At 61.4% G+C, this 22,244-nt stretch overlaps 4 protein-coding genes across 8 annotated transcripts; 2 read left to right on the top strand and 2 right to left on the bottom strand.

Moving 5' to 3' along the window:
* The first annotated feature begins 49 nt into the window (after positions 1 to 49).
* On the top strand, positions 50 to 7,425 carry RETREG3 (reticulophagy regulator family member 3). Its single transcript, XM_063354589.1, has 9 exons — positions 50 to 336; positions 1,214 to 1,320; positions 2,542 to 2,572; positions 3,691 to 3,817; positions 4,550 to 4,634; positions 5,058 to 5,195; positions 5,686 to 5,765; positions 6,129 to 6,261; positions 6,784 to 7,425. Exons 1-9 carry the CDS (start codon positions 155 to 157, stop codon positions 7,215 to 7,217), a joined length of 1,317 nt encoding a protein of 438 aa, XP_063210659.1. The 5' UTR covers positions 50 to 154; the 3' UTR covers positions 7,218 to 7,425.
* Positions 7,426 to 7,570: 145 nt separating this feature from the next.
* On the top strand, positions 7,571 to 11,272 carry PSMC3IP (PSMC3 interacting protein). Of its 2 annotated transcripts, none has more exons than XM_063354593.1 (8): positions 7,571 to 8,808; positions 8,941 to 9,044; positions 9,113 to 9,202; positions 9,270 to 9,381; positions 9,493 to 9,638; positions 10,075 to 10,128; positions 10,600 to 10,659; positions 10,769 to 11,272. In XM_063354593.1, the coding sequence occupies exons 1-8, from the start codon at positions 8,775 to 8,777 to the stop codon at positions 10,826 to 10,828; spliced, it is 660 nt and encodes a 219-aa protein (XP_063210663.1). In that variant the 5' UTR covers positions 7,571 to 8,774; the 3' UTR covers positions 10,829 to 11,272. The 2 variants fall into 2 exon arrangements, with proteins under 2 accessions (XP_063210663.1, XP_063210662.1); XM_063354592.1 differs by having other exon boundaries at positions 8,938 to 9,044.
* Positions 11,273 to 11,466: 194 nt separating this feature from the next.
* On the bottom strand, positions 11,467 to 16,277 carry MLX (MAX dimerization protein MLX). The gene is made up of 8 exons (XM_063354591.1): positions 16,049 to 16,277; positions 15,754 to 15,790; positions 15,512 to 15,601; positions 14,934 to 15,040; positions 14,589 to 14,688; positions 14,201 to 14,300; positions 13,594 to 13,795; positions 11,467 to 13,047 (listed from the first exon to the last, which is right to left on the bottom strand). The coding sequence occupies exons 1-8, from the start codon at positions 16,091 to 16,093 to the stop codon at positions 12,991 to 12,993; spliced, it is 738 nt and encodes a 245-aa protein (XP_063210661.1). The 5' UTR covers positions 16,094 to 16,277; the 3' UTR covers positions 11,467 to 12,990.
* A 443-nt stretch (positions 16,278 to 16,720) lies between these two features.
* Positions 16,721 to 22,062, bottom strand: COASY (Coenzyme A synthase). Of its 4 annotated transcripts, none has more exons than XM_063354584.1 (9): positions 21,322 to 22,048; positions 20,718 to 20,932; positions 20,094 to 20,225; positions 19,627 to 19,816; positions 19,124 to 19,188; positions 18,262 to 18,346; positions 17,554 to 17,651; positions 17,317 to 17,463; positions 16,721 to 17,026 (listed from the first exon to the last, which is right to left on the bottom strand). In XM_063354584.1, exons 1-9 carry the CDS (start codon positions 21,929 to 21,931, stop codon positions 16,970 to 16,972), a joined length of 1,599 nt encoding a protein of 532 aa, XP_063210654.1. In that variant the 5' UTR covers positions 21,932 to 22,048; the 3' UTR covers positions 16,721 to 16,969. The 4 variants fall into 4 exon arrangements, 3 of the variants coding, with proteins under 3 accessions (XP_063210654.1, XP_063210655.1, XP_063210656.1); XM_063354585.1 differs by lacking the exon at positions 16,721 to 17,026 and adding an exon at positions 17,728 to 17,747 and having other exon boundaries at positions 17,325 to 17,463; positions 21,322 to 22,060; XR_010073597.1 differs by lacking the exons at positions 16,721 to 17,026; positions 17,317 to 17,463 and adding exons at positions 17,728 to 17,747; positions 17,846 to 17,989 and having other exon boundaries at positions 21,322 to 22,062.
* Between the last annotated feature and the right edge of the window lie 182 nt (positions 22,063 to 22,244).

The raw sequence follows: 22,244 nt of genomic DNA, 5'->3' as shown, positions 1-22,244 counted from the left end.
CGCGCCTGCGCCCTGCCAGGCGACGCCCACCGCGCCTGCGCCAAGATGGCGGCGCCCAGTGCGGCCCCCCTTCCGGCGGCGGGGGCCGCCATGTCGGCGGCGGCCTCGAGCGCGCGCGCGCGGGGCGGGCGGATGTTGATGCCGAGCGGGAGCCATGGCGGCGGCGCGGCCCGGCGGGCTCGGCGAGCGGCAGCGGCGGGTGCAGGAGCTGAGCGCGGCGCTGCGGGGCCGCCTGGGGCCCTACGAGCCGCTGCTGAGCGCCGCGCAGGCCGCGCTGGTGTGGGAGCGGCCGGGCCGCAGCGCGCTGTGGTGGGCGGCGGCGCACGGCCTCTTCTGGTGAGCGGGCGGCGGCGGGCCCGGGCGGCGGGACGGGGTACAGGCCGCCCCGGCGGGGCCTGGGGCCGCTCCCCCGCGGGGGGCCGGGCCGCGGAGCGGTCCCTGTGGCGGAGGGCGCGTCCCGCCGGGCCCCGGTATAAGGCGGGGGGGGGACGCGGGTGCGCGCAGTCCCGGGCCGGCCCTGCCCGGTAGGGCCGGAGCGCCCCGGGCTGCGGGAGGTTCTCCGCCGCGGTGCCATGAGGAGTTTTACCCCTGTGCAGGGGACTCGGGTAGGGGCCAGGGCCAAGGCCTCCCTGCAGCCGCAGGGCCCGCTCATGGCTCCCCCGTAGCCCCGGACTCGGGGTGCGTGGGCTCCGGGGAGGAATGCACCCTCCGGGGATGACGCTCGCTGCGGAACAGCCGGCCCCGCCGTGGCTGGGAGCAGCTCAGGGCAGAGGTGTCAAAGAGCTTGAGCCCGCGACCTGCTTCAGCAGACAAGAAGGAACATGGAAGTGCTGATGTCTGCTTCAGCTCTGCCCCTCTCGGCGTGTTTTCCCCTTTATTGGAAAGCGTAAAACTAATCAGCAAGCCCCAAACTGTTCTGTGAACAGTGGAGGGAGGGCAGCAGGTTCCACTGGGCTCTGAGCGGTGAGCTGTAAAGCAGGGCTGTCCGATTAGAAGCGACAAGAGCAGATAAGGGTCCCCAAAGCAGCCTGGGCAGCTGCCTGATAAGCTCCCCCCTGGCAGCCGGGTGCTGACCGATTAGCACTGGCTCGCTTTTCTCTGGCTATAACTATTAACCGAGTGACTGATTTGTTTTGAGGTGGTTTAGTGTTACCCCTTTTGCGTGCATGACACAGATCTGGCCGGTACCAATTTGTTTGTTTCTTCCCCGTAGGTTTTTTGCTCTGACTTCTCTTCGCTTGCTGTTCCTGGTTGCGCTTACACTTATAGTAGTAGTTTGTCTAGATCAGTGGAAGAACAAAATCTGGCCTGAAATCGGAGGTAAGTTGCAACACTTGAGTCGATACCCACAAATCAAGCACTGGTTTTATTCCTAGAGGTATACGGGCCCTGACCACCTGGAGTTAAATAGTTAAAATCCTGGAGTTTTTGCTTTGTGAGTCTAGAAGCGGTCGAGAACACTGTAGGCAGGTTCTTCCTGGAGCTGTAAAATCCTAACCTGTATAAACATAAGAAGAGCTTTTCATTCTTGTGACACTGGTATTTGTCTCATAATCTTGAAACATCTGGTGTACGTGAACTAGTGCAGGTTTTCAGGCAGTGATTCACCCTCCCAGCATTCAGTACAAGAGCAAGAAATTGAAGCATATGTGGAATACGTCTGGATTTATGTGTAATAAACCAGCTTCGTGTTTTAGGATGAAAATGAGTCCCAGCCTTGCTGTTGAGTAGAGATTTCTTTGAAAGGAGAGGCGTCATAACAGCTGTTAATGAAGTTAGTCTAAAGCTTCTGTCTAAAGTAAACAAAGCAGTTCTACCTATCATTTGGGATATTAATATACTCGTGAATACTACCATTCTCAGCAGCTCAGGGTTCCATTGGCTTTGCACGGACAGGTTCTGGAGCAATGCGTATGGTTTGCGTGCTCTCAGAGCTGGTTCCCTAACTAACGAGCAAGTACGACTCCCAGCTTTCTGCTTCAGCCGGTGGTCTCCGGAGTTCTGGGCAAGACATTAAAGCTCTCCTCGGTTTGTAGCAGCAGCTTGGCTCAGGCTCAGTAGCTGAAGTGACGAGGAAGTGTCTGTCTCGCTCCCTCACAGCCTTGATTTCGATTTGTCGGGGTAGCTGGTACATCCCTGGGTCACTTTCCAAATCCCAGCTTAGGGGAGCAAGTATCGAAAGACTTAAATTTCTGATGCCTCTCAGTAAGCAAACTGTACTTCCTTCACCATCTGGGTGCGTGCAGGGGAAGGGAGGGAGATGAAAGTGGTATTTTTTGCTAAAACCTGTCTCTGTAACCAGAGCAGCCTGCCAGACAACGTCCAAAAATATTGAGGGGCAACGAGGAGACTCTCTCGCAGTCTTGTACTGTCACACGCAAACGTTCAAAATGTGTTATGGAGTGAGGTGTCTCCGGTTCTTAATTAATGTCTTTTCCACGTATTCCCCAGCTCATTAAAGCTTTACTTAAATCCCAAGAGCTAAGCGTTCTCATGGCAAATTCCTTGCAACTAATGTAGTGTCTGTTCTTAATATTTTAGTGGCAAGACCTGACGAATTAGACAATGAGAGGTAGGAAACTAATTGAATCCTCTGCTGTTTGGTATTTTGCTGTGATACCGTGTAATTATGACCTGCACGTGCTTGTAATGTTGGCTCCTTTCAGCGAGGAAGGAGGGGGAGAAGGGAGCTACTTAGTGGAGGGAGGATGGAGCCCTGGACTCCGTCAAGCCCTTGTGACAAGTTTTTGACTTGCCCAAGCCGTTATAAGATATGTAATCTTTGCCTCGTACTGACCTCCAATAATGCTTGCTCGAGTGTTGTAAAACATCCCCTGCCACTTCCCCCCGCGCACCCTGAAGCGAGCCTTAAAAGCGATTCCTTTTGTATGGGCTTCCAGTAGCAGGAAAACAACATTTTATTGGAAATAATGAAGTCTTCTGAGACTCCATAAGGAATGTTTAACAGGCTTGTTCCAGAAGTTGTTACTGCATAGTTATGATCTGACTACAGCAATAATAATGGGTTGAGAAATGTCGGGGTGTTGTCTTACTAATAACACCTTCCTCTCTCTGGGCACACCTTTCTGCCTGCCTGTGCTGCCGAGCCACGCTGGATGCTCAGCTCCTGATTAAATCACTGGAGCTGTTGCCAAATGACAGGTTTTTGTTTTGTTTTTTTTTTTTTTTGCAAGAGGCCCAAGTACAAAAGGAATTGCTCTTCCTAATCTTCACGTACTTGTGACCAGCAGTTAAGAAGCACTAATAGAGCTTGCCAAAAGACAATGCCTCCGACGTAACCGTATATATTAAGTAAGGTACAAGGCTGCTTGTAAACCTCCTGCTGAATTCTTGGGGGTTGCTGTTGACCAAATAAATGCAGAAAAAGCAAACGGATTGCCTTGATTTGCTTCTGCACTGCCCTTTCCCTCTGCTAGCTTGGGAACTAGTCTAAGCCAAGAGACCGAATGACTGAAATTACTGCTCCTTAGCTGCTACGGGAGAACCGGGACACTTGTAGAAGGGTACATAGAAGTGCTGCTTTTGGCTAAGCGATGTTTGGAGAGGCAGGCTGACCAGGCAGCCAGGGGAGAAGAGAAGGTAGTATGGAGGCAAGTGTTTGTAGCAGGTGATTTCTGAACTGACGTCGATGCAGTAATATCTGTGCCCGAATTCTTCCCTTTACTGCAGCTGGGGATATGTTCACCCTCGGCTGCTCGGAGTGCCAGAACTCTGCCACCATTTGGCTGAAGGATGGGTGGCTGGGACCAGCTTCTTAAGTAATCTCTTCATTTTCAAGAGGCAAAACCCAGGAAAGGTAAGAACGTACAGACCTCAGCAAATGAAATGTTTGGTGTGGAGCCTCTGCTGGGCGCTCGTCTCCTTTTGTGGTGGCATCCAGCGTTGGCTGAATGCGTTCAGCCATGGGAGGTTACCACGGGAGGTCTCCCACAACAGCATGGCTCTTCAGCGGCGGAGAGGAATAGAAAGCACAGGCAGAATAATCAGGTTGCGGAGGAGGGAGGAGAAAACGAGTGTCGGCATGTTGATTGCACTAGCGAAGTGAAAATGTTGCTGCTCCTTCTGGAGGTTTCTAGCTTTTTAAAGTGTCTGTCAAACTCATCTCCCTCATTGGCTCACTGGATTTTAACAGTTTGAGAAAGTGTGGCAAGCTTTTTTTTTTTTTTTTTTTTCCCCCTCCTTCTTTTTTTGAGGCTTATGCAAAGAGGAGCCTGTAACGTGGTGGTACTATCCCTGTCCTTTTCACCTCAGAGACTTCTGTCTTCTTTAGCCTCTTCCTTGCTTTTAGGGTACCTGCTTTGGGAAGCTCCTCATATTCCGAGGCAGAGGCCTTGGCGTCCTGCCTGTTGCTGTGAAGCCAGATACCTCCTGTGCCTGCGCTAGTCCTGGAGCGGGGTAGTTGAACGCTAGGAAGCCTTCGCTGTCGTTAGAGTTATGACTTGACCTAGAATCTGCAGAGAACGAGACGGTCAGGAACTGAGTGAATCCACTGCTTAACCTTGGAAACTCACTGTCTCCGTGTCTTCAGTTTTGCCTTCTAGTGTGTGGAGTCTTCACTTTCCTGGCTGTCCTGGGCCGGTATATCCCTGGACTCGTGCTCTCATACTTGCTGTGTAAGTAGATCTCTGTGCCAGTACAGACTTACTAGTGAAAAGGGGTAAAATGAGTGGGATCTGAATGTCCGAGGGATGGGGCTCTTCTCCTGAAAAGCAAAACTTGTGTGAATGGCTTTAAAATTTACAATAATACATTCTGCCTGGAATGCGGTGGTTCTTGACCAAGACTCTAAGGTCTCTGGTCCAGACAGAACATGTTTGAGTGCTTAGTAACTATAGATCTGAGCACTAACAGGTTGGCCTGGCAATTTTGTTAAATTGGCAGAGATGATTGCACCAATTCTGACTGCCTCCCGCAGCATTGCCTTCAGTACTCAGATCTTGCATACTGTGTGTGTTGTACTGCATCGCAAAACGGGCGAGATGTTTGCCAAGTAGCATCCTGAACAAACTTCTAATCAGCATTCCCACTTACCTCAGTGCTCTTCATCCTGCTGTGGCCCCTGGCTGTGTACCACAGGCTGGGGCAGCGCATGTACATGAAGCTGGAGCCAGCTCTGCAGCGGCTGGATTTCAGCGTTCGAGGCTACATGATATCAAAGCAGCGGGAGAAGCAACGTAAGTTTCTGTGCTGTGTTTCTGACCCTTGGTACCTGAAACAGCCGTGAACTGAGCCCCTGGAGTGGGATAGGGCTGCACGTTGGCACGACACTCGCTCCAGCGCCCTTGGCAAATACTTGCGACTGCTGTGGGAAGGCAGCGAGGCAGCTCTGCCTCCACAGGCGTCTCTCAGTTCGCAGTTGGTGTAAGCTCTTCACGGTGCTGAGCCGCTCCGTTTCTCAGCTGCCAGAACTGTGTGTTCCATATTGCAGTTGCACTGAAAAAAGAGGAAGGACTCGGTGCAAGGTAGCTGCTAAACGTGTTCATCTCGGCAAAAGACCTGCAGCAGCCCAAGTCAGAAATGGTCACGTTGCTCTGCTGTGGAACAAAGCATGCTGTGTTACGTCCGAGCTTGCCAGTTTAGGGTTTTTCTGCTCGGCTTAAGGCTGGTCCTGTACAGCCCCCTGTCCCAGCAGCAATAATAAGCTTTGACTCTGGTTTCTGGCAGTGCGTCGCCGATCCCTTAATCAGGAGGCTGTGGATGACGGGAGTGACAGCGAAGAGGAGCTTGCCGCATTCTGTCCCAAGGTAACAAAGCGTCTCTGAAACAGCAGAGCTCAGCCGAACAGAACAAACGTGCTGCATTGCGTGGACGTGCAGTGCGTGGTCCTGTATCCCCCACATAGTAGCTGAGTTGTGATGGAAAATGGGATGAGGATATTCTCCTTACAGAGAGGTCTTTCCTATTCTGCCTCACTCAAGTGTGTCCAGTGCTGCTTGTACCAACTACAGTCGCCTGTGCTGGGCAGTAAAGTATGAAATGAGCCTCAGGTACCAGCCTCCTGTGAGGACTGGGTTTAACTGGAGGCCGCTGGATCACGTGTTTTGTCTTGAGGCACAAGAATAAACTTTCCAGTGTTGATGTTTTCAATTTTGTCTCCTATTTCAAAGCTGGATGACTCTGTGGTCGCCAAGGAACTAACCATCTCTGACTCGGAGCATTCGGATGCAGAGGTTTCCTACACTGAAAACGGGATGTTTAACCTCTCGAGAGGCCAGACTCCCCTGACAGAGGGATCGGAAGGTGAGAGGAAATGGGCAGTTTCTGGAAGGTGCAGAATGCTGAGCAGGCGTCGGTGTGACGGGTGGGAGGGAGGATGCATTCGCTGCCTTGTGTCCTTGAGCTCTAGCTGTTTGATGTCTGTCTTGCTGGCTAAGATGAGAGGCAGCTACCTGTTTTTTTTCAGAACTGAAATTCCTTCTTAATTCCTGTGGCGCTTTAGTAGCGCAATGACAGCTGCTCTTCAGAGGCAGATCCGGCTCTGCCGGTCTCTGGCTGTGGGGACGCAGGTTGCAGTGCCCGGTCTGGGAGGGGATGCTTTTCCCCTGCAGAAGGTGTCTGGGTCAGCATCTGCGGTTCCTTGGAGTGAACTGGGAGGCCAGCAGGCATCCCAATAGCTGTGGGAGGGGGAGATGAAAGAGTGTTTGGTCTGTGGGATGAGGAGAGACTGTCTGTCTTGGGGAGTTAATGGCCCAGCTTTTGTGTGCTGTGCCTGCAGGGTGTTTGGTGTGTACTGTGTATTTAAAGCACTTTCTCCTCTTCTAGACCTGGATGGTCACAGTGACCCAGAAGAATCCTTTGCCAGGGATCTCCCCGACTTCCCTTCCATTAACCCAGAAGCAACTGGCATAGATGACGAAGATGACACCAGCATTGGGATCCCAAGCCTGGCTTACCGCCCACAAGTGACAGAAGATCTGCGTCTCCCTTATGACCAGGAAGACTCCGGCGCACTGCCATCTGTACAGAATCTCACTAACAACATAGCCGGATTTGTCACCCGAGGGATGATCCAGCTTGCGCTGTCAGGAGCCCCTCAGCCAGGCTCTTCACGCAGCGACAATCCCCAGAGAGGTGCAAAGACTTACCTGAGAACGGCCAGCTCGGACTTGGACACTGATGCGGAAGGGGATGACTTTGAACTGCTGGATCAGTCCGAGCTGAACCAGCTGGATCCTGCGGGCTCTCGGGGCCAGTAAGCAATCCCACCACTTCCCGCTGGTTTTCTGTTGTGCATCATGGAGGGGAATCCTGGAAGGAAAAGCCTTGCACAGTTATCTCGATCGTCTCCTGCGTGAGTATGAGTGACGTGACAGCCAGTCCTGGCTGGGAACACCACTGTGACTTGTGACTCTGTAGCCTCGCTTGGATTTTAAAATAAACTACACTGGTAATTCATAGGGAAAAGACGTTGATGTGATAGCTCCACAATCACCCCTGCGCTGTCTGCCAGGACGCTGCTTGCTCCGAACGTCCTCACCTGAGACAATAAATCTGGTGTCTGCAGCTCTAGAGACCCACTTGGCATCGCCAAGGACAATCGTGGAGCCGATCTTCGGGGCTGGTGCGTAACCAGGTGAACAGGGTTGGTTTCCCTCAGACTTAGTGTCTGGGACTTAATGCTCTTCTGTCTTTGAGACAACCATTTCTGCCCCCCTCCCCCCTAAAATGTGCACAGAATCCAGGTCTTCTTCCCAGCAATATCCAGCTCCGGGTAGAAACAACCCCCTTGCTCCTGTTGTGGACACGACGGCATATGGCCACCACGTTTGTACTTGCAATGGCCACTCCTCTCCGGTTCCCGCTTTCTAGTGACGCTGTTTTGTAAGAGACGTAATGGCAATAAGACACCGACTGTGATCACTCGCGTCCTGCAAAGAACGTCTGCGTGTGGCAGCTGCTCTTGTGTTGCTTTCCTAAAATACCGGACTAATGCGTTGCTGCCGCTCCCCTCTGCTCCTGCAGCAGACCTTGGGTGAGGACATGACGGCGCTGCCGCGGGGAGCTGCTGGGGCCGGGTGTTCCGGAGGGGGGAAGCGGGGTGCTGATGTGCCTAGTGCCGCAGGGAGCCCCCGGCAGGGACCCCATGGGGATACAGCGCAGGGGATGGGGGAGCTCCTGCCGTTGTGGTCACGCACACAAAGCAGCAGCCTCCGGGGGAGAGGCTCTGCCGTCCCTGGGCCCCCCTTGCCCCGCTCTCCCATCGCTCTCTAAGCCATAGCACCCCTTTGCCCGCCTTCGTGCAGTGAAGAACGAACCTCTTCAGGGAACCCGCCTCTGCTGCCGTTTCTCTCGATCCGCCCAGCCCAGGTTGCTTCTCGCGCCGTCCCGGGGCTGGGGGGGTGTTAACGGGTTGTGTTATACGAGCCCGGGGACGGGTGCGGGCAGGGAACGGTGGGTTTGGGACCGGCAGCGGGCCCTGCTTGGGGGCGCGGAGCCTCCCCCCGCCCCAGCGCTCTCCGGCCTCCGCTCTCCCCTTCGCCCCGCGGCGGAGGGGCCCGGCCCGCTCCCGGCGCTGCCCCGGGAACCGTCCGTTCGGTCCCGTCCCGTCGCCGCCGGGAGACCGGGGCTCGGGGGGCGGAGCTGCCCTGGCGCCGCCCGCGGACACCGCCGCCCCGCCTCTTCGGGGCGTGGCCTCGGCTCCTCCACCAATCAGGGCCCGCCTCTCTTCCTTCGTCCCGATTGGCGGAGAGAGGGCGGCGCAGCGGAAGTGCGTCAGCGCCGCCGGCCGGGAGCGGAGCGGGAACGAGCGGAGGATGAGCAAAGGCCGGGAGGGGCCGGCGGCGGGCGGTGAGCGGGGGGGGGGGCGGGCAGCGAGGGCCGGGCGGCGAACGGGGGCCAGGGGAATGAGCGCTGGGCGGCCTCCTCCCTCCCGTGGTGTCCCCCGCTGGCCGCGGTGACCGGCGGGCCGTCCCGCAGGAGGCGCCGCCGCCGTCCTGCTGCGGTACCTGCGGGAGCAGAACCGGCCGTACAGCGCCCAGGACGCCTTCGGGAACCTGCAGCGGGAGCACGGGCTCGGCAAGGCGGTGAGCGGGGCCGGGGCGGGGGCGCGGGGTAGGGGCGCGGGGCCCGGCTGACGGCGCCCGTCCCGCAGGCCGTGGTGAAGGCGTTGGAGCAGCTGGCGCAGCAGGGCCGCGTCCGTGAGAAGGCCTACGGGAAGCAGAAGATCTACTTCGCCGACCAGGTGAGCCCCGGCCCCGGGCGCCGCCCCCACCGGCAGCCGCCCCCGCCGACCCCCCGCTTCCCCGCAGGAGCAGCTCCCGGCCGCCAGCGACGCCGAGCTCCGCGGCCTGGATGGGGAGATCACCGCGCTCTCCTCCAAGGTGCAGGCGCTGCAGCAGAGCTGCCGGCAAATGGAGGCAGGTGGGTGCGCCTGGCCAGTCCCCATGGCACCGGGAGCGCCTGGGGGCCCGTGAGCACCGGCGGCTGCGCCCAGGCTGCCGGCCCTGCCGGTGATCGGTGCCTCCCTTCCAGAGCTGAAGGAGCTGAACAGCTCCATGACAACCCCTGAGATTGCTGGAGAGATTGAGGATCTGAGGAAGGACTGTGCGAGTTACACAGAGAAGCTGGAGAGGATTAAGTCTGCCACCAACCATGTGACTCCAGAAGAAAAAGAGAAGGTAAAGAGCTGCCACGGGCTGAGCTGAGCCCGGGCCAGGGCTGGGCCAGTTGTACCATACCCTCTGCTGTGTTACCCTGTCCCCAGTCTGATACCGGTACAATGGAGGCAGGGGGTCGTGTGGGACCCCGGCTGCTCCACAGAGCCCATGGCGAGACTTGGCTGTGTCTGCGATGGCAACGGCTCTCTGGGGTGCCTTTAGGAAGCAGTCTGAGCTGCCCCTTCCTTGCAAACTTTTGCGTCACGCAGTCACCAATCACTTGATCAATTAATCTTTTCCTCTCTTGGGTGATGTTTCACAGAGATTCACGTCCCCACAGGGCCTTTGTGAGCCCCTTGTGCTGCTAAATCACACTCTGGCTGTGGCTGGGACCTCTGCTGGGTCCTTGGCACTGGGCATTCCCTGGTTTGTTCTCACTCTGTGTTGCTGTTTGCAGGTCTGCAGCGAGCAGAAGCTGTACTGCAGGGAGTGGCGGAGGAGGAAGCGAATGGTAATGGCCGTGCCATCGGGCGGGGGTGGGTGGGCAGCGCCTCAGTGGTGGCGGTGACAGCCCTGCGGTGACCCTGACGCTCTGACGGGGACGTGGGGTCGCTGGGCAGCGCGGGGAGCAGCGCCTGTTCGAGCTGAGCGCCCTCCCGCCGCTGGTTGAGGAGAGCTCGGGTGAAGGCTGTGGAGCAGGGAGTGCCGTGCTCGGTGCTGTGCGGGTTTGCGGGAGACTCGCGGGTACTAAGGGATCCCCTGGGAAAAGGCCGTGTCACTGCACTGCCCAAACTCGCAAGTCCCTGCTGAGCTCGGCCTGTCCTTGGGAAACAAACCACTCTCCTGGCATTAGAGCTGCTTCCGCGCTGTCACCCGAGCTGCGCTGGCTTGTGACACCCCTGCGGGGGACAGTCCCTGAGCGCTGCAGTGGGGCTGCCCAGCGCGGCCACCCCGCAGCCCTCACCGTGCCCTGTCTTGCCAGGCGACCGAGCTGCTGGAGGCCATCCTGGAGGGGTACCCCAAAAGCAAGAAGCAGTTCTTCGTAAGTGCGGAGCCCGGGCTCTGCCCCGTGGCCCAGGGCGGCGGCGGGGGCTCTGCCTGCGCTGCGGGGCCGGGGCAGCGCCCTTCTGAGCTGCTCCATGCTTCTACAGGAGGAGGTTGGGATCGAGACGGACGAGGACCATAACGTCACGCTGCCGGTGGCTGTGTGAGGCTCACCGGGGCAGAAGGAGCCAATGCTGAAACTCAGCTGTTAGATCGGGTTTTTTTTTTTTTCCTCTTTTTTGCAGGACATGGGTTCATCCTGCGTATTTATATGCGTTTGTTTTAAAATGCTTTGCAGCTGGGAGGGTGGTTTGGAGTGAGTGTCTGGGTACTGGGCTCTCCCGCTGTCTCGCTTAGAGCAGGGATTGTATTTATTCCTCCCCTCAGTGCGGCTGCCGAGGTCGGGCATCCTCCGGGGCTGGGGGAAGGTGTCAGTGCACCGTTACGGAGTCCCTCGTGGTCGGTAAGAAAGAGAAGCGGGTGCCGCAGCGAGGCAAACGAACCAGTGCCTGGTGCTGCCGCGGGGCTCAGCGTGTATTCCAGCCGCTTCCCGCAGTGGGACTGAGCAGTACGCGAGACTGTGACCCATTAAACACGGGGCTTTTCGTTCAGCTCTGCTTTGCTGTGGCGTTTTCTCTGTTCACAGGGGCTCGGGGCTGGGCTGGGGCTCCCAGGGGGTGGGGAAAGGAAGAGCCAGGAGCCCCCCGCGGCTGCACTGAGCCTCCAGAAACTACCAGTTCGTCTCCAACCAGCTCTAGGGGAAGGCTCCGGGAACTCAGCAACAGAAATAAAAGCAGAAGAATCATTAAAACATTCGGCAGAATTTATTTAATTACTTTTCACAATAGAAAAATATGTTGCTTTCACATGTGAGGTCTGTAAAACTCCAAGTCCTCCTCCCAGGGCAGGAGGCGACTCCGGGGGCTCAGTCTGTGCCCCTAGTTCAGCCGCGGAGCCCCACTGCGCAGCCCCGGGAGAGGATTTTCTTCATCACACAGCAACATCTTCCAGGCGAGACACGGCTGACCCTGTGCGTGCCGTATCGGCGATGAGCATCACCACAGGGTTATCCTCTGGGGCTTCCATGGCATGGCATTGAAAAGGACACCCAACCCCCGGGCTTGAAGAATAATTTTGTGTAAAAATCAACTCCACAAGTGGGGTTTTTTTAATGCTACTAAATGCAGGTAGAAGCAGTAGCTTAAACATTCTCGTGCTGCAGCGTTCAAACCACGTAACCTGGAGCTGGGAGCTACCTCATCGACAGTGGAAAAACAGCGTAAAAATAAATATCCACCACCCTGGAGTGGGAGCACGACCGTGACTACCGAGCCCAAATCCTGCTGGCCTGCGTGACTGTCCCCGAGAGCATCCGTCTGCAAAATCGACACTGCCGATACTGCAGGGTGATTTCAGTGATTTATAAAAACAAAAATGAAATCAAATCAAGGCTGGTTATGTAGATGTGTGTGTGTAGATACAAGCTGTAAGGAGGAGCGGCAAGAGCTCGCGGCAGCGCTGTGCTACAGCCCCTGGGCGACGTCCCTGTTTGGTACGGCCCCATCGAACCCCGCGGGCAGCCGAAGGCTGAGGCGCTGCAGCGCTCGCTCGGGAAAAGCCGGCGCAGAAGGCACGGGGCCGGTTCCCTGTCAGGGGGACTATGGCTGCAGTGAACGGGTCAGGTTTTATTTAGCAAGTCCCCGGTGCGTGCCGTCAGCTCCGCGCCGGGGAGGCTGCGGCTGAGCTGAGCGAGTGTCCCCGGCAGCGAGGGGCTCGTCCTTCGGCCAGTCCTGCCAGGCTTCCCCAGAGCAGCCACACAACTCAAGACTCGTGCCCCGTAAGAGCTGCTTCAGAGGGAGGTATGAGAAAGCCCGCAGCGAGGAGAGAAACCTATTCCTAGTCTGTTTTAGCAGAAACCATACCTTTTAGCATGCATTCGTGTTTCATTCCCCCTCCCCTGGCATCAGAAGGGGTCGTATCAGCAGCCCGATGTTGCAGAGCAGATCTGCTCCGCGGCGGAGAGGCAGTGGCACAGGCAACCCCCCCACCGCGCCACCCCTGCCTGAGCTACCGACTCTCTGTCACCGTCAAAGGCCTCAAAAACACACTTCTTTTTTTCCCCTTTGCTGAGTCCCTACAAATATTTGGTAATAGCGACTGACAGCACCCGTGGCGCAGAGGTGTCTGCACAGCTTCGGTTTGGTTTCGTAGTTAGCACAATAAATAATTCAGAGAAGTTTTACCGACAGCCCCGCGGGAGACGGCCCGGCCCGGCCCTTCCTGGGGCCCCTCACCCAGGCAGGAGGTGCCCCGGCGCCGCAGGGAAGGCTCAGTAGAGCTGGCTCTTCAGTTGGTGCAGGACCCCGATGACAATGTCCCGCAGCGTCTGCGGCAGAGAGAGACACGGTCAGTTGTTCCAGGGGAGGAACAGCCCATCCCGGATCAGCAACTCCCACAAGAGCCCGGGGCACGTGCTGCAGGCACCCCCTTGGTCTCAGCCCTGGGGCAACCACCACGACCCCTGCCCGGGAAACGCTCCCACTCCTGTTCCAGGGTCCGAGGAAGCCACAGTGGGGCAGGACCCATCTCTGCCTGAGCATCCGCCCCCCCCTCCCCCCCCCCCCCCCTGAGGCTTCTTAATTCCCAGAAAACCTTTAAGTGTCCCGAGGGAGCAACGGGGACCAAGCAGGACTTTCCTTCTGAACTATTCCACCCTGGCCAGCATCAAACCAGCCCAGGGGCTGGAGTGGGAGAGGCTGGAGCTCGGGCACCTTCTCCTGTCCCCCCCACCTTGCCCCCATCCAGCCCTTTCGGAAGCCCCAGGAGAGAGGGAAGACGCAGACGGTCCTGCACTGGGTGCAGACCTGCGCAATGGTCTCTGCCTCGTGTCCCTCTGCCATGTCAGCAGCCCCCCCACGGCTCCTGCACCCACCTGGGGCTTACAGTGCTCCTCAATCCAGCTGAAGACACAAGCCGAGAGCTCCTGAAAACTCGTCACTGAGATGGAGGCGTTAAAGGACTGGAACAGGGAATCCATGATGCCTTGGAAAACATTGAACTTCACCTCGTCAGAGACCTGGTCCTTCCCCTCGTTCGGGTTGTCCTGATGAGCTTTCACAATCTGCTCGTAGTTCCTGAAACAAACCAAGCGCCCCGTGTTCAGCAGCAGCGTGAGGCCTCCCCACGCCCGGCCTCAGAGCTCGCTGCCTGCCACGGGCTGCAGCGATGGGGAGGAACAAGAGTTTGCGGAAGATCCTGCAAGTAAATAAACGCTAGGAAACTGCAGCCGCATCCACCACTGGGAGCAGATTCATTTTCCGACTCAGTTCCGCCTTTATACTAAACTCCGCCACCTGACCCGAGACAGACCCACACTAACGAGCCGCTGGAGGAGAAATGATGACAGCAAGCAGGGACGAGTTTGGTACGCAGGGTACCAGGCTGCCTGCGAAGCACTGAGGGCATCCAAGGAGCCTTGCAAGGGCCAGGGGGAAAACAGCAGGAAGATGAGGGCAGCACCCCGACCGCTCTTCCCTTACACTTTCATGATCTTCAAGGCCATCACGTCTTTCCTGAGGGTAGAAACTTCCTCCTCTTGCTTCTTCTTTTCCTTGTGCAGGAACTGGATGTAGTCAATGGCTGAGCATGAAAATAGAGAGTGAGGATTTGAGAGCAAACGCGGGCCCCCGAGATCCCCACAGAAGGTGGCAGACGATGCCCTGGGGCGCCCACACCTGGGCAGCATCAGCTCCTGGCTGCCCTGACTCTCCTCGGGGAGGTGGGCGGAGATGGATAGCACCTGGGCTCCCCCAGAGCATCGTCACACCAGAAGGTCCCCAAGTGCTGAACCTCTGCCCTGCGTAGCTCTCGTGAGGCGTTTTGGGGGTTGATAGCACCCTCTTCCCTCTCCCCACCCTCGAGACTCACTTTTCTGGAGGACGATGGCCTTGCTCAGCTTCTGGCAGCCTATGGAGAAATCCTGCTGCTCACAGGTGGGAACGATGGCCTGCAAGTCATCGTAGCCTTTCTGTGGGAAGGCAGAGCCACAGCTCAGGTGTTTGGAGTTCAGCAATGTGGGAGTGGTTGTTTCAAAAGGTGTCAAATCCCAAATCCCAGCTCCCACTCTACAACCGGCCAGAGGCGAGCTGGCTCTCAGCAGACTCGTGTCTGGGGAGGGTAGATCCAGCAGCAAAACAAAGGGGAAGGTGCCGCAGGGCCCCGGGAACCGGCGAGTTGCTGCGCTCAGACAGCGCGCGCAGCCTCCCGGGTTACCTTGATGGCATCTCGCCTCTTCTGCTCCGCCTGGGTGTGTGCCCGCCTGCGCCGGTCCTTGTACGACTCCTTGTAGGGCTCCTGGTGATAATCGCTGTCCTCATCGTCTGCGTGGAGGGAACTCGTGTGAGTGTGAGCTACCCGGGGAGCTCCCTAAGCACGGGGGGCAGAGGTGCACGGAGGGGCAATGGCTCAAGGTCCCGGCTGGGCCCCATGGGCCGTGGCCAGGCTCAGGCAGGCCCCGTGCCCTGGGGCCGTAGTCGGTTCCAGCAGGTCAGGACAAGGACAAATGCCGCGAGGAGCACTGCCAACTCTCTCCTGGCGGAGCTGGGCAGGAGGAAGATGCCAGCAGCTCCCTTGGGAAGGCATCAAAACCGGACCGATTCCCTCTCCCAAATACTGCTGGAAACAGCAACGCCTTGAGGCTGCTCCCCATCACCCTCCCGGGGGGGTGGATCCTGCCCAGCTGTTATCCCCGCCTCGGCACGGGGCTGAGAGCTGGAAGTCCTGCTCCGTGCTGGGCATCCCAGTGAGCAGAAAGACCCCCGGTCACAGAGGACGAACCCCCCCAGACCCACCTGTATTGGGGACAGAGGAGGCGCTGGTGGAGCCGATGCTGTTGGCCCGGGACACGATGCTTCCTTTCCTCGCATTTTCCATGAAAAGCGCTGGAAGGTTTCACGGAGTCAGTGACAACATGGGATGGGATGGGATGGGGGGGGCGGTCACCGGCAGCCGTTGTCACCGCCGTGCCGGGGACAAGCGGCCGCTGCGACCCCGCGGTGAGGGGGGGGGGGGGGGGCAAGGCCCCGGCACCTACCCGAGTCCAGGCCATTGTCGCCGTAGGCTGCGTCCACCTTGCGCGGGGCCGGCGGGAGGGGAGAGGAGGCGTCAGGCGTCGGGGGGGGGGGGGGGGGAGCTGCCACCGGAGCCCCCCCGGCAGCACCCCCCGCCCCCGAGCTCCGGTCTCCGCGCGCTCAGTGACCTTTGGCCTCTGCCCCTCGCCTTGACCCTGCCCCTCGTGCTCTCCCTCGGTCCCGCCGCTCGTCCCTCCCGCAGCCCCCGCCCCGGCCCGGCCCCCCCCGCCCCGGCGCGGAGCCGGCGGCTGGGCCCACCTTCGCCCAAGAGTCCTCGGCCGCGGCGCCGGGAGGCTCCGCCATCTTCCGTCCGCCCCGGTCATGTGACCGCCGCGGGGGCCGACGGGAAACGCAGTCCGCCCCCCCCCCCGCTCCTCCGCCAGGGGGCGCTCGGGTGACGCCGTGACGTCAGCGCGACGCTACGACCCGGGGCGGGCTCCGGGCTCAGTCCCGCCTCCCGGAACCGCTCGGTCGCCCCGGGCCGGGGTGTTCGGGGTCGCCCCGGGGAGGGGCGGTGCTTCGGGACTCGGAGCCGCTGGGTCGCCCCGCGGGCGGGTGTCGGAGCCGCTGGGTCGCCCCGGTGCCGGGGGGCGGCGCTCAGAGCATCTCGGTCGCGCCGGGTGGGGGGGCAGTCGGGGCTCGGTGGCCCTCGGTCGCCCCAGGGGCGGGGGTCGGAGCAGCTGGGTCGCCCCGGTGCGGGGTGGGGACTCAGAGCCTCTCAGTCGCCCTGGGCGGGGGGGGGGGGGGGTGTCGGGGCTCGGATCCGCTCGGTCGCCCCGGGGTGGTGGCGGGTGTCGGAGCCGCTCGGTCGCCCCGGGCGGGGGGGTTCGGGGCTCGGTGGCCCCGGGCCAGGGTGGGGGCTCAGAGCCTCTCGGTCGCCCCGGGGCGGGGGGGGGTCGCGGGGGCGGCAGCCCGGAGCACAGACACGCAGAGGGGGAGCAGCCTCTTTACTGTCACACGGGGGGGTCCGGGCTCAGCGCTACAGCCGAGGAGCCGCTGCGGCGTCCCCCCTCTCACCAGGGGATGGCAGAGACCCCCGGCCCCTCCGGGCGCTGGAGGGTGCAGCCCCCGTGCTGTACCCCACGCTGACAGCGGCAGGACACAGACCCCCGGCTCCCGTCCCGCCGGTGTGGGGTCCGCGGGGTCCGCAGGGTTGCGCGTGACGGAGTGCGAGCCCCCTCATGGGCCACGGTCCGGGCTCAGGCGCTGCTGCAGGAGGTCCCAGGCCTTCTCCACCTGCCAGAGAACCCACACGGGGCCGCACCTCAGAGCCCGCCGCCAGGCCAGGGACGAGGCAGGTGGCACCACGGCACGGGCAGGGGCGTCACATGGGGGTCCCACACCTCCTCTCCCTTCCGTGCTGCATTGGCACCCCCAGATTTATCCCTCGTGGCAGCCTCGCTGGCGAGCAGCACGCCCAGGCACGCCACACGTGACCTGGGCACTGAGCCCTCCGCTCACCGTCACCCGCCTCCCCCTCCGCCACCCGAACCGGACCCCGGTGCTGCAGCCAGCCCGGGGCTCACCTGCTTGCGGGTGACGTCCGGCTCCCAGAGCGTGCACAGCACCACCTGCGACTGCTCCACTCGTTGGCTGTTGGTCATCTGGCTCCGCAGCCGGCCGCGAGCCACCTCCTCGCTCAGCCCATCCCTGGCCATGATGCGCTTCACCGCCTGGCAGGACCCGAGGGGACATCAGGCGCTCGGAGGGGCCGCCGAGAACCAGCCCCAGCAGCGAGCGAGGGGCCCAGGGGCATCGCCCACCTCCTCCTCGGGGATGACGGCCGTCCACACCTCGTGGACCATGTCTTGCCAGCCAGCCTCCAGCAGCACGGCAGCGTCCAGCACACACACGGCCTTCCCTGCGGAACGAGGCCATTCCTCATTACCTGGCAATCGCGACTGCTCCTTGGCGTCCATCCCAGCCCGTCCACTTACGCGCGTAGAGTCAGGCCTTCCTGCAAAATGGCAGCACAGACGCTTTACTGCTGAGCCAAAGAACCACGGGTGGAAAAGAGAGCGGCAGGCAGCGGCTGTGCTTGTTTTAAGGGCACACCTGGGCTGGCAGGTCACGGCAAGCCAATGCCTTCAGCCAAACGTCTAGCGAGCTACCAACAGCATCTCCCAAGAGGTGGAAAAATTCTCCTCCCAGAAGGGATACGCACCACACGCGCTGCTGGAGCACTTCACCAAAACCGAACTTGAAGTCGTGCGGGAAAGAGAAAGCAACCCTCCCTCAGAGCAGGAAGCCTGAGAAAAGTCCGGTCCCGCTGAGCCGAGGGGTTTGCTCAGGGATGTGCTAGTGAAAATCCCCAGCGAGCTGCCCCGCAGAGAAGAGGAGCACGGAAAACACTCACGGTGCTGCCAAACGCTGCAGATTCCCGGGGCTCCGGGTCGTGGCGTGCTGCACAGGGCCATGCCCCCAACTCCCACCTTTGTGCTGCGATGGGAGCCCCCCCCAGTTACCGTTACCTTGAGCATCTGCCTCCCTGATCTGCTCCTTGACCATCCGCGCCATCTCAGGCCACACAATGTCCGTGAGACTCTTCAGCCGCTCCTAGAAAGGACCAGGACGGGAGTCGGTTACTTGCCCTCGGAACTCCCGGGCAGCCAACAAGGGGACGGCTGGCGGCAGCAGCGGTCAGAAGGCACCCAGAAAGAGCCTGCTAAAGCACAGGGGATGGACCCATCCCGTCGCCTCTCGCACAGCGCACGGAAGCAGAATTCCACGGCTCCCGCGCCCGCTGATGGGGTCAAGGCTCTTTTTCCTATCATTTTCCCTGCCCGGCCAGGCACGGCAGAACCTCGGCGTCCGCTGCGAGGGGCGCTTTGGAAAGACCCGCTCGCAGCAGCACCCACGCGAGACCCGTCCGTCCCGGGGGACCCCTCCAGCTGCCTTGGCGCCTGGGCTGGGGCAGCCCGCGGGACCCCAGTGAAGGGCCAAGCCCTGCCGCGGCCAACAAAGCCCGGCGCAGAGGGTCGGGTTCAGCTGCCACGTCACCCAGCCCCACCGGGGACAAGTCCGAATGACAGAAGGGTGAGAGAGCACCGGGGCCGCGTACGTCAGGGCTGTTGCTCCGCACTGGGTGAAGGACAGAGGGGATGGGGACGGGGATGCGGCAGCAGCTGCCGGGGCGAGAGGAGCAGGTCCAGCACGGCTGCTGCCTCGGCTACAGAAACAAGATCTCTGTGTCCTGCCCTGTCCGTACACCACTGCCGGAAAGTACAGTCAGGAAGGCGTCACCAGCTCAAAGGGCTGAAAAACAAAAAGCCTCAGCACAGAGAGTTCCCCGCTCAGGAGATTAAACATTGACAGTCTCTGTGCTCCTCTTACCTGGTTTCCAAACACTTTGGCCCCGAGGACTTTCCTGTTAATCGTCCCGTCTTCATTCACGATTTCTGCAAGAGAGAAGCAGAACAGGCTTGGGAGGAATGAACCCAACTCACGTCCCCGCCGCAAGCCCAGGTGAAAGGGTTTCAGCTCTCAAAGGGACCCAGAAAGGAGCTGTAGGACCTGACCGGCAGCTCTTCTCCTCACTCCAGAAATGCACAGGGAAGAGCTTTTCCTAGACAAGCTGCAGCCCGGTTCAGCCTTCCACACCAGGCGCTTTACAGCAGCTCCGACGTGGGACGCGCCAGACTTGGGGAAAGCAGGGGTTCGCCCCGCTCGGGGCCCCGCCATCACCGAATCAGCTGCAGAGCCCCATGTGGGTGGTGCGGAGCCCAAAGCCCGCGGGGAGGGAAGGGAGCGCGGGCCAGGACGGCTTCTGGGGACGCGAGGGTGATGGCACATCCCTCCCTCCTCCCAGTCTTCCCCGCAGCCTTCGCTGGCTCTACCTGCCCCAAAGGCCGCCACCACCCGCTCGTAGGCAGGGCCACCAGGGACGTAGACAGCGTGGCCCAGCTTGTCGGCGTCGATGAGGAATGCTCCCAGCTGCCCCAGGAGTTTGGCGATGGAGGTTTTCCCACTCCCGGTTCCTCCAGTCAGGCCGATCACGTACGGGCGCGAAGGCAACGTCGGGTCTTGCTATGGGAAGAAGGAAAGCCGTTGCCAGCAGACAGAAGACATGGGCTCTGCTGGAGAATCCCGACTACCCAGCCTGGAGATGGGCACAGAAGGTCCTGGTCCTGCAGAGCAGGGTCCTGCTCCTGCCAGGGGCCAGTGCAGGCGACAGGCAGGGAGTCCTCCAAAACTTGTCCCGCTGCGGCAGGGGGACGGGCTGGCTCTCCAGCCCCCGAGGCTGCCACCCCTCCTCCCGGGCACACCCGTGGCAGCCCGTGGCTCCCCAGGCGTCCTCCCTCACCCGCGGGGGCCGCAGCAACGTCCCCAGCAGCCTCTGCCGGAGGCTGGAGGAGCTGATCTTCTCCTCCTCGTTCTGACTGTGGTCGGGGTCCTTCATCAACAGGATCTCGTAGAGAGTCAGCTCGGGGAGCCCCTGCCGAGAGAAGAGAGCCCCGAGGGCCGTCAGCCCCGGGGCTGAGGGAGGGGGGCTCGGCGGGGGGTCAAGGCCTGAACGAAGCAGCACAAACGAGGCCGTGGCCGCCCTCAGTGTCCCCACGGGGGCAGCTCCATCCCTGCGAGGGGCATGTTGCTGGCAGCCAAGAGGGGAAGGGAGCCCACAGATCTGCCCGTCGGAGCCTGACCCTCCCCACACATGGGGCTGGCAGCACTGCCCAGGGTCGTGCCACGCACGGGGGCTGCTGCACCCGCCTCGGGGCGCACGTGGTCGGCAGCAGCTCGGTGCAAAGCACCCATCTGTGTGCAAGCTGCCGGCAGACGTGTGCGCTGGCATCCTCCCCTCAAGCCCGGGCTGCGGCACCCCGGAGCACACAACGGCCGCAGCTGCTGGCCAAGACCCGATCTGCCCCGAGCCAGCGGCCGAGGGGGCGGGAAGGGGCAGCCCAGCGGGCTCCTGCGCAGGCATTACGTTTTCGAGTCTCTTCTTGTTCACGGCCTCCCCTCCCCTGCGGGTCTCCTCGCTGACCACCAAGCACTGCAGGTCGGGGTCCGTGATCGAGGGGCCGTAGGGGTCGGCCAGAGGCACGATGTCGTAACGCAGTGAGGGCTTCACGTCCTCCAGGAACTCGCGCAGCTTCGCCGCTCGCACCTCGTACGGCTCGATCAGCTCCGCCAGGACCTTGTCTGCCAGGAACCAGGAGGGTGGAAAAGCAAGAGAGCGTCCGTTTAACAACACGCAGCTCCCCGAGCGGCAGCGGAGAGCGATGGAAAAGTGAGACAGGGAGATGGAGATAAAACCCATCAGTGACTTTGGGAGGCCGCCACCTCCTGCCCCCCTCGCCCCCGCTGCACCCTCAGCTCCTCGTCTGCGCGCCTCGCTCACTGGTAAAGATGGGACACCGGGTCCCCACTGTCGCCCTGCTGGGATAGCGCTGCCTGGGTGCATGGCAGCCGGGACCCCCTGCACCGCAGGGACCCCGGACCCTCTCACCACCCTGGGCTGACCCCTCGGCCCCATACCGACGACAGGGCCGGCCGCCCCCGTCTCCCCCCGTGCCAGCCCCGGGACTCACGGCGCAGCAGGTCGCCGTCGGCCACCCCGGCCAAGAGCCGGTGCCGGGCCAAGAGGCAGCAGGCGCTGAGCAGGAGCCGGTGGGCGCCGTGGAGGCGGTCGAAGGTGCCGCCGACCGCCACGTCGGAGAAGTCGGGAAGCGCTTCCTCGGGGTCCCCAGGCTCCTCCGGGGGTTGGCCGTCGGGGGCGTCCCCGGGGCCGCCCAGCAGCAGGGCGGGCAGGCGCGGCGGGCAGCCGTAGGCGGCGGCGGCCAGGTGCTGCAGGCCCAGCTGCACCGGCCCCGGCGGCCCCGGCGCCTCGGCGGCCGAGGCCAGCAGGACGCGGGGCGGGCGGGCCAGGCGGCGGCCGGGGCCCAGCAGGACGCGCAGGTCCAGGCCCCGCTGCGCCGCCGCCGCCTCGTAGAGCGCTGCCAGGGCGCGGAGCAGCGCGGGGCCGGCGGGCGGCGCGGCGGGGAGCGGCGCGGGGGCGGCCAGGCGCAGCCCCGGCTGCAGGTGCACGTACAGCGGCCCCGCCACCACCCCCGCCGCCGCCGCCAGCGCCGCCGCCGCCCGCCGGGGCAGGACGGGGAGAGGCGCCGTCAGCACCAGCAGCCCCGAAGCGAAGGGCGCCATGGCCCCGCCGGAAGCGCCGCCGAACGCGACCCGGAACGCGCCTCGGCACCCGCGCCGCCTCCCGGGACGGCGGCGGGGAGCGGTGTCGGTGCGCGGCGGAGGGGAGGGACGGGCGGCGGCGGCCCCGGGGCGGGCGGGCGGGCGCCGGGACCGGGCTCCGCCCGCGGAGGGAGGGGACGGGCAGACCCGGCCCCCCCCGCCCGGTACCCTCGGGTACGGCCCCGCCGCATCCCGGGGACACCCTGCCCCGCTCCCCGCGGGACCCCGGCGCGGAGCCCCCGGGCTGAATCCCCCGGGCAGGGCTGCTCGGCGA

Source organism: Chroicocephalus ridibundus, chromosome 17 (assembly GCF_963924245.1).
Source record: "Chroicocephalus ridibundus chromosome 17, bChrRid1.1, whole genome shotgun sequence".
Classification (NCBI taxonomy): Eukaryota; Metazoa; Chordata; class Aves; order Charadriiformes; family Laridae; genus Chroicocephalus; species Chroicocephalus ridibundus.
The sequence above is the reverse complement of the archived record's forward strand: the minus strand, read 5'-3'. Positions and strand labels throughout refer to the sequence as shown.